The 16,199-nt window shown below is 38.0% G+C and overlaps 1 protein-coding gene across 2 annotated transcripts; it reads left to right on the forward strand.

The window, feature by feature from the left end:
* Positions 1 to 807: 807 nt before the first annotated feature.
* Positions 808 to 16,140, forward strand: LOC131683752 (uncharacterized). 2 transcript variants are annotated; one of them, XM_058966011.1, is made up of 6 exons: positions 808 to 1,320; positions 14,437 to 14,558; positions 14,626 to 14,747; positions 14,806 to 15,155; positions 15,212 to 15,429; positions 15,611 to 16,140. In XM_058966011.1, exons 1-6 carry the CDS (start codon positions 1,081 to 1,083, stop codon positions 15,849 to 15,851), a joined length of 1,293 nt encoding a protein of 430 aa, XP_058821994.1. In that variant the 5' UTR covers positions 808 to 1,080; the 3' UTR covers positions 15,852 to 16,140. The 2 variants fall into 2 exon arrangements, with proteins under 2 accessions (XP_058821994.1, XP_058821992.1); XM_058966009.1 differs by lacking the exon at positions 808 to 1,320 and adding an exon at positions 5,283 to 6,110.
* The last annotated feature ends 59 nt before the right edge of the window (positions 16,141 to 16,199 follow it).

Here is a 16,199-nt window from a genome sequence, read left to right on the forward strand (position 1 = left end):
AATAAAGCATTTAAGGTGTGAATCCGAGATGCCGTTTTCTAGCTAAATCGAATGGAACACAAAGCTATCCATTTTTACCATACAAATTTAGGACTTTGATTTTGGACTATTGATTTTCAAATTTCGGAACAACACGCAGAACCGGGACTAATACTAAACCCATCTATGAAAGTAACAATAGGTTTTGCGAAAAATGAGTTTAACCAGCACATGATCACCATCCGATTGTATCGCTCCTACACTGCCCTAAAGCTAGAAATACAGATAAATCGACTGTTTTGCTCTAAATAATAATTTTGCTATGTTTCATGTATCACAAAAAATGCAGCATGTCACTTTTCAACGTAAACCGCATGGGCTATGTCTTGGTGAATTTAAAAGTACAGAACCACAGTGTTTCATTAATTATTTTGCAATGACAGAGATTGGTTTAAGCTACCTTACAATTTAAAATATAATATAGTATAGTATAAAATATAGTCACAAGGAACGCAAATGGTCACCCTAGGTACTAAAACATTACTAAGGTGTGTGTCATAGCGCCGCGATCAATCTACGTGATGAAATTAGTCGCGTCCACATCACACACACACACTCGCGAGGCTAGTGAATCGGATGGGACATTGGGGTAAAATTGAATCGCAGCTGCAATTTTATATTTGTTATTCAAATGATGAATGAATTTACCCGTACGTTAATGCCGTAAGCGTGCTTGCTTTGCTACACAGTAACGCAAACGCGCACCATCAGATCATCAATCACCGCAACACAGTTATGTTAAGCTATATGTGTGCGACTAAACTTTTCGCGTCCCAGAGTCGTATTATGCGCAACCGTCGCGTCGTGAGTCACATATCTCAGAACTCGTTGTCAGTTTATCAGTTGGCACCCAGTCCAACAAGTTTTAACACGTTCATCGTCTATTTCGTTTCCGTAGTCTTATCGCCGGCTGGATTCTATTATATACGATTGCAATAATATCAAACTGCCAATTGAAAGTGTTCAATTTTTAGTGGGTTCAAAATAAACAGTATCGCTAGTAGTTAGTTGAAGTGACTCGCACCTTTGAAAATCGTAGCAATGAATGACACAGCGAAAACAATTAACTACATTGAAACGGAGCTGATTCCTGCAATGGTTAAACGACGTGTGCTGACTATTGCCGACGGTGAAGACGATGGTGCACTGCTGGATTATGTGGATGTCAAAGCGTTGCAACCAGATGGCACGTTCATGCTGACCGTTTTGTTCAAGGCCAAGGTGACGCTGCGCAGTCAGAAAGATGGAACGAAGACGCGAGAATATCATCTGGCAGTAAAGGTGTGTATGAAATGTAGGATTAGATGAATGGTTGTAGTTAAGATACCTCACGGGAGATTCTTATCGTACAAGTGATATAATTTTATTTGTGCACACTAAATAAATGAATGACATATAGCTACCGAGTTCGCGGATCAAATCGGGAATTCAAAATAAGCAGTTTCAACATATCAACCTTTTGCAAATAAACCACCAAAATTATATTACGTTGACCCTCCGCAGACCACGTGAGACCCACATGTAGGGTTCGTCGCGGTTGCGGTAATTACCGCAACCGCGCGGTATTTACCGCACCCGCACCGCAAAATCTGCGGTGCGGTGAGACACTTTTTCCCGCAGATGCGGTGCGGGAAAGAGCTTTTATCGCGCGGTTTTACCGCAACCGCACCGCAAAAAAATGATAAAGTGATAATTTTGATTATTCTAATTGATAATGAAAGAAAATCTAGCTGTGTCCGAAATATTTAGACGCTATTTTTTTTACGACATATTTTGGTTATTTTATACTTCTAAGTAAAACTTCATAAACTAAACTAAATACATAAAATGCAAGATCCAAATAGAGACAAAATTATTAGATCATTAAAAAACAATACATGTTTACTCTTAAATCCAATTTAAAAGTGAATCACTTCTCTCGATTTCTGTTGGAAATCGTGGAATTATGAATCGTTTTCGATATCAATTTGCTAAACACGTGATCAAACGTGATCACCCTAGTGAGAAATGTTGGTGTATACCAAATTTTCCTCCTTAGGGTGAAATATAGCATAGTGCTTTCGCATAGGCCTGCTAAGCCAAGACAAGTCTCGGCTTCACTGTGTCTCATCGGCATAAACAGAACTTCTGCTCGGACGGGACATCACGTTTGATCAGTCGTTCGATTGAAACACAAAGTGTGTTTTAGTTTTAATGGATTTGCGTCAAGCCGGCGCTAATCTATTCCGACAAAAAGTTAGTGTCGGTTTCTGATGAGGCGAAGCCAAAACGCAACTGTGTAAGGAATAAGGATTTGTGCCCTCAAGTGCAAAGACTGGTTTTACCAACAAATTTTCACCCTAGTGAGAAATTTTGGTGTTTACCAAATTTTCCTCCTTAGGGTGAAATATAGCATAATGCTACATAACTTTTTTTCGCGTACTTCCATTCAAATTTACTATAATTTTCTACCAAATTAGGTCCTAATATTTTTCAGTCAAGACTATTTTGTAGCTTTTTTGAAGCTTTTGTTGCCAAATACCACATAGTTTGACTCTCGTTCACTTCAATTGAAGTTTTTGCCATTGGCTCTTTGACAAAATATTAGAGGAAAATATATTAAATGCTAGAACTTTCGAACTAGCATTTAGAAAATTACACTTCATTCATTTTTAAAGCGAGCAATCTTAGTTTTTAAATGATAATACATCTGTTTCTTGAAGAATGCGGAAGTTGGAGTTTTGGGATATTTTGTCCGTAAAACCCCCTATTTTTAAAAATCATTTCTGCTGTATGCTACAAACCATACCACGGTGTTCCTAAAACCGTTATTAACAAAAAAATGACCATAAATTTGTCATACGGCATTCGAAAGATACAGTATCCAAGCATCTTCTCAGTGAATTTCAAAATGATCCATCGAGGGATTCGAGAGAAATTGCAATTTGAAGTTTTATGACACGTTTCATAAGGCTACCAGCAAACACCCACGGGTTTGGTCCTATCTCTACAAACAATTTTTTTTTGTCTACTTATTTAGTACATGGCATTCGAAGGATATAGTAATCGAGTATATCTCCTGCAAGTTTGAAAATATTTCATTGACGGAATCGAAATTTATAACGGTTTGGATTTGGTATGCGGTCATAGATGGGTTTTCTACCAGGCTTCAAGCGTGAATCCATGTTTGTCCATTGACTATTTAGATCGTTTATACGTGCCGCGGTTTTTAAAGGAAAACCTGAATATAATGTACAAAAGGTGTTATTTATATGGTACACTGAAAAAATATGAAAATAGGGTTGTCTACCAAACGTTAAATATAATGTGTAAATTAAAAAAATGGATGAAAGTCGGAATGTTTACTTCAAAAGGCCATATCTCAATGGTTTGTTGACCGATTCAAATTATTTTTTCATTATTCAACAAGTAGACGTTTCATCGTTAATTTTCATTAAGAAGAATATAAAATAGAGTTGCCTACTTCAAACAATAGACAGCATAATTATCCTCAATTATATGTATTATCACTATTTAGTGAATATCTTTGTATTCAAAACGATGACTTATACATTAGTTGAATGCAACGAACGCAAACTACAAATGATGGAAAAATAAAACCATAAATTTAAAAAATATGAAGGTATATGCTGATTCAGATCAATTTATGTTATGATAGGTTTTTGTTGGAAATTTTGTACAATCGCTGGTTGGGTTGAAAGATGTTAAAACTGGTCAAAGGGGATGTTATTAGTATAAGTTCATCTGCTCATATCTCTAACTATTGTTAGTTTTATTGTCGAATTTAACTTATCATGAGAATTTGACATTCAGATGTTTATACAGCAATTGCAATCAACTAGTATATAAAAATGGATAGGCAGCTATTTTTAAAACAAAAATATTTACCAAATAATGATAATACATATAGTTGAGATCAACTATATCGCCTATTTATTGATGTAGATGACTCTGTTTTATATTCTTCTTAATGTAAATTAACAATGAAACGTTTACCTGTTCAATAATGAAAAAATAATTAGAATCGGTCAACAAACCATTGAGATATGGCCTTTTGAAGTAAACATTCCAACTTTTATTCATTTTTTTAGTTTTCACATTATATTTAACGTTTGGTAGACAACCCTATTTTCATATTTTTTCAGCGCACCATATAAATAACACCTTTTGTACATTATATTTATGTAATTAAATGGTATGGTTTTCCTTAAAAAACCGCGACACGTATAAACGATCTAAATAGTCAATGGACAAACATGGATTCACGCTTGAAGTCGGGTAGAAAACCCATCTATGACCGCGTACCACATCCAAACCGTTATAAATTTCGATTCCGTCAATGAAATATTTTCAAACTTGCAGGGGATATACTTGATTACTATATCTTTCGAATACCATGTACTAAATAAGTAGACAAAAAAAATTGTTTGTAGAGATAGGACCAAACCCGTGGGTGTTTGCTGGTAGCCTCATGAAACGTGTCATGAAACTTCAAATTGCAATTTCTCTCGAATCCCTCGATGGATCATTTTGAAATTCACTGAGAAGATGCTTGGATACTGCATCTTTCGAATGGCGTATGACAAATTTATGGCATTTTTTGAAAATAACGGTTTTAGGAACACCGTGATACATTTTTTGCAGTTTTTCTAATGTTCAATAATTCTGTGCCGGTTGAGACCGGACTCCTGATTAGATGTAATGTATAGGCAATTTTTTTTTCATCAAATATGGCGTCGTTCTTATTAATGAAATACAATATGTTTTTATTTCACTGTATTGGAATATATGCGCTACTATATAGAAGTACTGGTATTTCGACTTTAATTTTTTTTTTTTTGAAATTCCGTTAAGAATGAAAGGTGATTTACTACGTAAATGCGAAAATCATCCATTTCATTTTCGTATGTCCAAAACATTGAAAATGTGAAAATTTAAAGAAAAAAATATGCAACTTCATTTCTTATTACATTTTTATTCCACATTTTTCAATTAACTGAAGGGTTGCTAAAATAAAAGTTTTCCTATTACTGCAGTAGAACGTTTTTGAATGTATAATGTTTGCCTTAAAATGTATGAAATTTTATTAATAGAAAATGTAAAAGTTGATTTTTTCATAAACATTACATTCTGAGGAGTCTCTTAAAGTTAAATTTCGTGTGAATAAGAATAACATTTTATTATATGTGGTTACACAAATGTACAATTTTTCAACACCATTTTTAAAAATATAAAAATTTTACCGCATTACCGCGCGGTGCGGTAAATAAAGTGCGGTTGCGGTAAGCGGTGCGGTTTTATTATTTTTTTGCGGTTGCGGTGCGGACAATCCATTTACCGCCCACATCCGCACCGCGACGAACCCTACCCACATGCATGCGCTAGCCTACAAGTAATAAACATGGGGTCGCATCTGACCCCATCTGGTCCGCCGAGGTTTAATGATGCAACATAAGAGTGATGAAATTGTACTATTTTTGAATGCTGGTACAACCATCAGATCATCAATCACCGCAACACAGTGATGTTAAGCTATATGTGTGCGACTAAACCTTTCGCGTCCCAGAGTCGTATTATGCGCAACCGTTGCGTCGTGAGGTCACATATCTCAGAACTCGTTGTCAGTTTATCAGTTGGCACCCGCTCCAACAAGTTTTAACACGTTCATCGTCTATTTCGTTTCCGTAGTCTTATCGCCAGCTGGATTCTATTATATATGATTGCAATAATATCAAACTGCCAATCGAAAGTGTTCAATTTTTAGAGGATTCAAAATAAACAGTATCGCTAGTAGTTAGTTGAAGTGACTCGCACCTTTGAAAATCGTAGCAATGAATGACACAGCGAAAACAATTAACTACATTGAAACGGAGCTGATTCCTGCAATGGTTAAACGACGTGTGCTGACTGTTGCCGACGGTGAAGACGATGGTGCACTGCTGGATTATGTGGATGTCAAAGCGTTGCAACCAGATGGTACGTTCATGCTGACCGTTTTGTTCAAGGCCAAGGTGACGCTGCGCAGTCAGAAAGATGCAACGAAGCCGCGAGAATATCATCTGGCAGTAAAGGTGAGTTTGAAATGTAGGATTAGATGAATGGTTGTAGTTAAGATACCTCACGGGAGATTCTTATCGTACAAATGATATTATTTTATTTGTGCACATTAAATAAATGAATGACATATATCTACCGAGTTCGCGGATCAAATCGGGAATTCAAAAAAGCAGTTTCAACATATCAAAACGGCGTCTACCTTTCGCAAATAAATCACCAAAATTATATTACGTTGACCCTCCGCAGACCACGTGAGACCCCCACGCATGCGCTAGCCTACAAGTAATAAACATGGGGTCGCATCTGACCCCATCTAGTCTGCCGAGGTTTAATGATGCAACATAAGAGTGATGAAATTGTACTATTTTTGCATGCTGGTAATTCATTATTACACAGGGACATGTCTATATGTTCGCTTCTCTCGTATAGACTTAAAAGTCAGTCAACTCTATGAAAGGCCTTACAGCGATAACTAGTAATCGGCTTGAGAAAAAAATATACCTTCGCCGAGGGGAAAAAAGATAAACTTGTAGGGAGGGGTATTGTAGGTATGCCCGATACCGTTCGTAAGCTAAACACCCCACGACTTCTCCCACAAATTAAATTATTAATCATTTCATGACAGATGTGTGCAAATGTACAATCACACAAACAAATGAATGCAAAGTTTACGTGTGCATGGACGCTATTTTCGTTGGTAAAACTTTTGATTATAACAGTGCCAAAGATTCAGATACACCGAAATCTTCCTGAGTGCTTGTAAATAAAAGGTCCAGATAGCAATTCTGTGAATTTTTACATGATTTTTTTTATTTAGTCCTATGTTAGCAGTTTTGTCAAAGATAAAATCCAATGTTTCGTTTTCTCCTACGAATGGGATTAAAATATTTTCATTTTCAGAATCCGGAATAAAATCGGCATTGAGCTGGTTAAAGTCTCCGTAAATGTGAATTTTAACCTCGGCTCGAAGTTCAAATAAAATTTGTTCAGCAATTTTGAAACAGGCTTCGTATGATGTTATATTAGTATGCTCTGGTGGGAAGCATACAAAGGAATAAAAACGCATTTCGCCTGAAATGTTCGATTTAACCCACACATGTTCAAATTCCCTAAACATCACTGTGGGAAGAATTTCTGAACTAAATTGAGCCGAAACGCCTATAAGAACTCCTCCACCAGACTTATTTTGAGATTCTAGAAGATTTCGGTCGTCTCTAAATATGTTAAAACCACTACCAAAAATTTCCTCACTTTTTATGCTATCGTTCCATCTTGTTTCAATGACTAGAATAATAGAATAAGAGGAACTCAGTACATTGCTATTGATTTTGCTCATTTTAGATGCGCTCTGCATACGATTAAAATTTTCACAATATATCAAAATTCCTGACAGCGTTTCTGATAAAGTTAATGGCAATTTGTCATACTTAGAAATATCATTGCTCGACCTACAACCGATGGAATGCGTACAAATTGGCATCAATAACTTTGCTTCGTTGTTAACACGAATGCGCTGAAAACGGTGAAGTTCTCGGTTTGAACGCAACAAAAACTCGAATCGAGTGCCCCAATAGGTGCGCTCCAATTTGACTTAATGCGTTGAACAAAGATGGTAGACGCTGCTCTAACCAACGGCTTCAAATGGGTTGGGTGATAATAGAAACATGGCGAAAATTGGCTCATCACCCTATGTTGGTGTCTGTTTTTATTGCGATCATTTTTATTAACTTCCCTTCTTTCACCTTTTGCTGTTAAATTCTACGCTGATTACGTGTATCGTACTCCGTCCAGTCAAAGCACCAGACTTTCTTCAAACCCAAAAAGCGCCACCCTTCAGTGGAACGGTGATCTGAGTCACCCGATTGTTGATTGGGCATTTAATTCGTCCATTAAGCTGGGACTCGCTGGCGGAAAACAAGCATCGCGTATACCAAAGCGTTAATTGCGTCGACAAGAGATTGTACTTCTTCGAGAATGTCACAGCCAATTGAATTAGTTACAGTTTTCACTTCGTCTAAAACTTCACGTGTAGGACGCGATTCTATGATACATTTACATACCCCTGAATACGTTTTTGTGGACTCCAAAGAAACATAGAACAGTGATGTGATATGGTTTTTCATCGGCCTTATGAAAAGAATTACTGTCAATGGCTTGCGATAGTGTCAGATACAGCGTTTGTCGCTTGATAGATACAGCGTTTGTCGCTTGCGACGATGTGTTTACCGCCCGAAGATTACCGCGATATCAGCCCAAGACTAATTGGCCTGGGCTACGCCAATCTCGGGCATGAAATCAAAAGTTGCGAAGGTGGGCCAGATGAACTGATCGCCGTCAATACCCGCTAGGAGTGGACGATTTACTGCGATTGTACCGGTAACGGACACATCGGCGAGTACGTAAACTTTCACAAGCAGCTTTTCTCTCAGGACGGAAAACGGGCCAAGTCATTGTTAGAACCCCTAATCCGTCCACTGCTTAACCACTTTGAATCCGGCTTGCTCTGAATACGGTCACGTTAGACTTCCGGACAGTGAAGCGTGCCTTTCAACCGATGGCATTGTTTCGAAAACCTTTTAAGCGTGGATCCAGTATTAGCCGAGGCTCTTGAGCAGGACATCCAAGAACATCTCAAGAAGGGATACGTGAGAAAGCTGACTACTTCAAGAAAAGCGTGTGCGTATTTGGTACCTACCTTACCTATAATCGTTGTGGTGAACCCAAATAAGCCGGACTAGTTTCGTCTAGTATGGAACGCAGTTGCCACCGTCTATGGTGTATCTTTAAACTCAGTCCTCTTGAAAGCTCCAGATCAGCTAACATCGCTGTTGTCGGCGCTGATCCGTTTCTATTACAAAGACCAACATTGCCAGCGCTTCTTCTAAAAAGGTACCAACTAGTCATAGCCCAGTATTTCCGTCGTTCAGGTGATGACCTTCGGCGCATGCTGTTCCCCGAGCACTGTACAACACGTCAGACGACCAAACGCGTTGTTATCCGCAAATTGATGATGGTGTACGGTCCATTAGGTTTGATAACGCACCTGGTGATGTTTTTAAAGGTTCTTCTGCAAGGAATATGAAGAACATCAGTGGGCTGGAGTGCTCCTGTAGAAAACACGCAGTTCGAGAAATGGTTGACGGGGCTGGCCGTTTTTGGGAAGGTACGATCTGTGTAAGTAACAAGATGTCCGAACGTCAATAACCGTTAAGGCGGAGGTGGAAATGCACATATTTGTGGATGCGAACGAGAACGGTATCGCGGTGATCGTCTATCTTCGATTTAGCGAGGGGCTAACGATTGGAAGCTAGTTTGTAGGAGCGAAAACGAGAGTAGCGCCATTGAAATTCCGGTCCATCCCGAAATTCGGGCTGCAAGCGGCCTACCTCGATGTCCGATTGGCGGATACGATAATGGCATCACTGTCCATCCCGGTTAGCAAGCGGTACTTCTGGACAGATTCCAAGGATACGTTATACTGGCTGAGATCCGACAACCGGCGATATAGCCCATTCGTAGCGTTTCTTGTCAGTGAAATTTTAGAGTCGACGGAAGCTGGCGAGTGGCGTTGAATTCAAAAGCAAAATGTTGCCGATGAAGGGACGCAGTGGACACGTGTTTCAAATCTATCGCCAGACAATCGCTGATTCTGGGGACCAGAAGTTTTTGGACAAAACGAACATGTCTGGCTTCCGATTCCTAGCTTTGAGAAACCGACAACAAACCGACAAGTCCACATCTACTTATTCATTCCAGAATTATGGATTCTGTTATAAGGCCACAACAATGCTCTAGATAGACCACTCTTCTGAGTAGGTCGCCTTTTCGTTTTCCGCTACGTCGATAACTTGCAGCACTCTACGAGACACATGTCTTTGGACCTCTACTGCGATAAAAGCTAGCTAAAGCGAAAGACTACTTGTTCCGCCAAGCGCAGTCCGAAGTCTATATCGTTGAGATCACCGTGCTAACGCAAATCACTCTGCGAGAGATGATTGGACGAAGATGATTAAGAACAATCCACTGTTCCATTGCGCCTTCCTAGACGAGAATGGTTGTCGAACAAAAGTCTGCACGTTTGCCGAACGCGTTTTTGTTGAACCCGTAATTCTCCCTCGTAACCTTCGCATCAAACAGCTAATCATTGCCGACATTCCCGAACATGCCAACCACCAAAACCACAATCATCAACGAAGTTCTACAACGCGACCGTATTCCTCCTTTGGAAGCCACCTACCATGTGATCCGGGATGAATACTCTTGCGTGATGGCAATTCGAATCATCATGGCTAGGAGGGGAGTACTGACTGTCATCTAGAGCGATCGAGGAACTAACTTCCAAGCTACAAGCAAGGTGATAAAGCAGAGAAGCGAGCAGCTTGATTTCGGAAAACTGGATAGCGATAATTTATTTCCAGTCGCACTCAGTAGGAACGTCTAATCCGCAGCGTGAAGCTGAATTTAAGGGGATCTTCTACTCTCATGGTTTCAAAAAATCATTTTTTTTCTTTACTTAATTTCATTCTATATGTATCTGAGAATACGCCACAAAAGGTATTGGTGAAAATCATTTTCCTTGGCATATTTCTGGGAACCGAAAGGTACCTATCTCCGGCCGTCGATGGGCTTTGATGCCCGTCAAAAAAATTAAATTTAATGCTACGTCTACGTACAACTTCTGACCCTACCCTCCCCTTCGTCATACTTCGTCACAAATTTGGTATACTCCCTACCCCCCAAAATTCTGCGTTATTTATGCATGGCCCCTATAACAAGATGCCACATTTCAGCTCATTATAATAACCGTAGTTTAGTCGGATTAAAAACACATGTGTGACGGTAGAAAGATAACTAATCAGCGTAAAACGGGGGACATTGATCAATTTTTCGAAAGTTTTTCGCATAACTATCTTCAATTCAAATAGATGTAACTATTTGCATTTTTAAAACAAGTACTGGTACCCATAAATTGGAAATGTTCAAATTGTTGGATGTTTTATTCCGTTTTTCTATAAAACTATAATTATTTTTTTATAAATTTTCATTTGTTGTTTTCGGGGTAACTTTGATCATCAAAATATGTGAACCGAAATGAGAGATAACGCTCGAAATGTTGTGTAATTTGCATATCCGTAGGCAATTTCATGGCCCGATTTTGTGTCGTCTCGTAAGGAAACAAAATCGCATAGAAGGATACAGTCAACTTTAACCGTTGTGTGTCCGACGCGCTACCCGGGTACCTTTTTAAGTTTCAATTAATTAAATTCCTATGTTTTATCCATAGCTGGAAATTGAAACTTTGTGACATCTTAGAACTTCACTAAGTCAAGCTTTTGGGTTAATAATATTGTTGATATATTAAGGGTGGGAGTGAGGAGGGGCTGCTGAATTCTTTTACTACGTAACAGGCCGACGTGGGTACCCGGGTACCCACAAAACTAAAATGCTTCAATGGAATACAAGCAATATGGGTATCAAAATTCTTGGAATTGCACCAGTAGGCTGTATCTCGTGGTTTTGGATCAATTTGGTGATTTGACCCCGGAACGGACATTCCGGAGCAGGTTCCCGTGGGGCCGTGAGTGGCCATTCCATTCCAATTGCATTTTTCAACTTGCCATAGGGTCCCGTAACAATAAAAAAACAGACTTCCGAGACAATTTGAAGAGTTTTGATACTCATATTGCTAGTACATTATTAAAATTTACAAATCATATCCTAGTACTGGAACATTACTCCGGAAAATCTGGATTACCAAAAACCGGATCCATTATTCCGGTTCTATTGTACAGAATCAAAAAGTGGACGAGTTCCTGAATCCAAAATATCTAAAAGTGTCCAAATCGGTTAAAGGAAGCCATAGTTATGAGCATTTCAATTTGTGGGTACCCGGGTACCCTCGTTGGCCTGTTAAAGGTGTTTTTTTTGTTGGACACATAACTGTTAATCTGACTTGTTCGGGAAAATAGTCGAAATTACATAGTTAACAACAAAAATCTTGGATTTTCAAAATGAATTATTGGACAAAAATATTTACGGATTCCAAAAATTGGTCAGTTCAGTTAAAGTTGATTGAATTCATTAATATACAAGGAATTATTTAAACAGATTAAAACTATGTATAAGACACAAAATACAAACCATATTCTGAACATGTTCGGCATCGTCATTATTTCGTCTTTTTTTGTAGCTTAGGTTGCTAATGATAAAACGTTCGAAAATTGGAGTTTTATATTTATATACTAATGTGAGCAAATGCCAGTACATTTTCATTTAAATAGATTGAAAATACTACGGAAAATGTCATGAATTAGATTTTAAATCAAGTTTTTTGATATTAAATTACACTACAAATAATCGTGATTGAGACCACCAGTTTCAGCTATTCACTCCTAGAGGAGCTATTTTTGATACCATTTTGTTATGAAGAAAATCTAAATTCGGAGGTTATAGATGGTGTGTTCGAAAAATATTCCAATTTGCGTTTGCCATGTTTTGATAGTATATGCTCTCGATATTTTTCATGGAAAGTTGAGCATTAAAACCTTTTAAATCATTTCCAAATATATTTTTCATCCGTTTGGTATACCCGTAATTGATTTGAAACATGTTGCAACTTTGAAAGAGGACAGAAATTGTAGTCCTAATCAAAATTATTTTTAGGTCCATTCAAGATAAGCAAATTCCCACTCATGATCAATATTCATTAGTTAGTAAAACTGTTATACTGGTTGCAATCAGAGTTTAATTTAAATTTCAATCCACAAATTATCAGAACTATCAGTTTTAACTATCACCTAATACGTTTTTGCTAAAACATTTTTTCTAATTTTATACCGAAATCTATATACGTGTCGACGATACTGCAGAAAAAACAACAAATTATCCCACTCAAGTTCATTTACCCTACTAAAAATAAATAAATTTGTTGTGAATTTTCAATCGTTGTTTTCGGGGTAACTTTGATCAGCATAATAGGTAAGTGAATCGAAATGAGAAATAACGCTCCAAATGTTGTGTTAATCGCGTATCTGCAGGCGATTTCATGGCCCGACATTGTGACGTCTCGAGAGGGAACAAAATTGCTAACTTTTATCAAGCTTTCTCAGGAAAATAGTCAAAATTAAATAGTTGACAATAAAAATCTCGGATTTTTTAAAATAAGTTACTGGATTTTTGTTTCTACGGTTTCTGAAAAATGATCAGTTCAGTTGAAGTTGATTGATTTCATTAATATACAAGGAGTTGTTTGAACAGATTGAGACGATGCATGAAAGTTGTATCATTTTCAATTTGAATTTGTGTTCATAAAATCAAATTATATTAATTGACAAATCATTGCTGGTAGATGCTGAACATGTTTAGAATATGGTTTGTATTTTGTTTCGATGATGTTGTTATAGGTAACGATTTTCAATTTTGGTAATTTTGAACATAATTAGTCGGAGCTCGGTCACTCTTAGGAAAATAAATATTATAGGTTAGTTTCAGAGCAAAAAATAGTTTATTTGATTATTTTTACTACGAAGATTAAACATAAAAAATAGTAAGGTTCTCTTTACGAAGCTCCAAAAAAGTTTCCCATTTCACTCCCATTTACTCCTACTTGATAAAATTTGAGCTATGAAAACCGACATGCATTGGGCGGCGTAAAACCAACGGGCATACCGAAAAGTGTTGAGGTTTATTGCCAATTTTCACTACAAGTAACTTGTTGGATGAAAACTAGTTAAAACATTTTTGCCTAAAATGTAATTTTTTCTAATATGCGATATAGTTTCAGGGGTGTTTTGTCCCCAAATCACTCTCCCCTCCCCCTACACCACTGAAATGAGCATTCGGTACTCATTCCAAATATAGGGGCATTTTGTCTTTTGGGGAAAACGCGCGAAAATTGAACAGTCACTCAGGTCGCAAGACACCTATGGCTGTTTTGTGGTGTAACTTCGTTTCTAATTGTCAGATTTTTTGATATTTTGTAGACACATTCATGAGGAAAGGTATATTAAGCAAAAACAAAAAAATATTTTTCGAATTTTTCAACTCAAGGAGATACAATTACTTGTAAACGTGAATGTGTGGGGTTTGACTGATTGAAACAAGACAATCAAACACAAGTATAGCTATTCTCGTATTTTCCAGTCTATCAGCAAAATAATAAGTTATCCCCTTCTAAAACAGAAATTTGTGCTCGCCTATGATGAAGGCATAGAGAATATCCCCTTTACCTGTTACTCTACAATTAATTACTACAGTTGTGTGATAAAATGCCTTAATTTTGTAATAAAAATCTTTCATCACTATTTCCAAACTTGTAAAACGCTTACAAACTTTTCGCAGGTAACACCTCCTTGTTCGGAGGAAATGTACATGAGCTGCCAGTTCGATACACTATTCGAGAATGAAACTATTGCCTACACGGAAATCATACCAACGCTGGGAAAAGCACATCTCTACCCCAGGTATGAAGAGCTCCCATTGAACTGTTCCTTCGAAAAATCATATAACGTACGTTCGTTTGATTTTCAGATACCACTACTCGCACAGGAAACCAAGGGAAGCAGTCATGGTACTAGGCGATTTCTCCGTTGATGGTTGGAAAATGGCACCAGTGATAGTGAATTTACCACTGGACCACTGTTTACTGGCAGGTAAGGCAAAATTCAACAATCGCTCTCGTTAATTATAAACACTTTCCTCACCCTGAAGCTCGCGAACTTGGCCGATTCCATGGTGAATGCTACGCCTTGAAAGAAAAGAATCGTTCATCCTTCGATAGCATTATCGGAAAGTTTAAAGAATCACGATTCGGTGCCGATATAGGGGAAATGAGCTGGATGGAGGTGATGAAAACCGGTCCAAAACGAGCGATTAAAGTATTACGCGAAAGCCCCTTCAAGGATGCTGTGCCCGAGGACTATTTGCAGAAGCTTGCCAAGGTAATGGAAGATCCGTGGGGAGTGCAAAAGCGCAGCGTCATACCGAAAGAACCGCTCGCAGTTATTTGTCACGGTGATTATTTGCGCAATAATATTGCGTTCAAGTATGCTGATAAAATGGTTAGTATTGAACGACCCATAAGTGCGTGGTAGTATATGATCCGGTTTTATTTCAGGATCCGGCAAAACCAACCAACGTAATGATGTTCGATTTTCAAACCCTCCGCTATGCCTCGCCAATGATTGATTTCTCGGTGTTCATTGCCAACTCGACTGGATATGATGTGCGGGAGAAACATTTCGAAACTATTTTCCAGGCCTATCATGGCGAACTGGTGCGGACACTTTGCAGTATTATTCAGACCAATCCAAACGATTTGCCACAGTATTACAGGTGAGATAGCATCCCCGAACAGTGCATCGATTAGGCGCAGTCGACAAACTCGGCTGCACGGAATGTGACAGACAAATTTGTTCACATGTCCCATTTTGCCGTCTAATGAGATGCTGTTATCAGTAGTGCAGCGGTTGACTAAGCATTACTTCTTCTATTTCATGTTTCCAAATCATCGCAGCTATGATTCGTTTCGGAGAGAGTATGCTCGGTACATTCTGTATGGATTTGCGATTGCATCTAGCTTTTTGATGATTTTACACGAACCAGTGGAAGATACCTTCGCAATGGAGAATATGGCTAAAGAGGAGATTATCGAAGATACAATGAAGCGCGGTGGACCATCACTGGATAAAGAGCTAGCTGCTATGGTTTATGAAATGTACGAGCTACACGAACAGTACGGGATTGTTCTTGAATAGCTGGAGAGTATTTATGTTTTATACATCAGGCATCATGTGTGATAGACAAAGTGTCATTGTTTGAGGTTACCAATTTTGAGAATAGTGATAAGATTAAGGTGCTCTCATCATGAGTGAGTCAATGTGAGAAGACTAGCACATTAGCCACAGAGTGCTCAGGATAATGAATTATAAACGATAAAAATCTTTACTGTATCGATTTTTTTGGCTATTTTAAACAAATTTAAGATTAAAAATATTTGTGATTAAACCACCGGTTCTATAATTATATTGAATTCGAAATAAATAATCTGTTCATTTAATTTTGATACGATATCAACTCACAATAATCCGCATATTCTTCAAACT

Source organism: Topomyia yanbarensis, chromosome 2, assembly GCF_030247195.1.
Source record: "Topomyia yanbarensis strain Yona2022 chromosome 2, ASM3024719v1, whole genome shotgun sequence".
Lineage (NCBI taxonomy): Eukaryota > Metazoa > Arthropoda > Insecta > Diptera > Culicidae > Topomyia > Topomyia yanbarensis.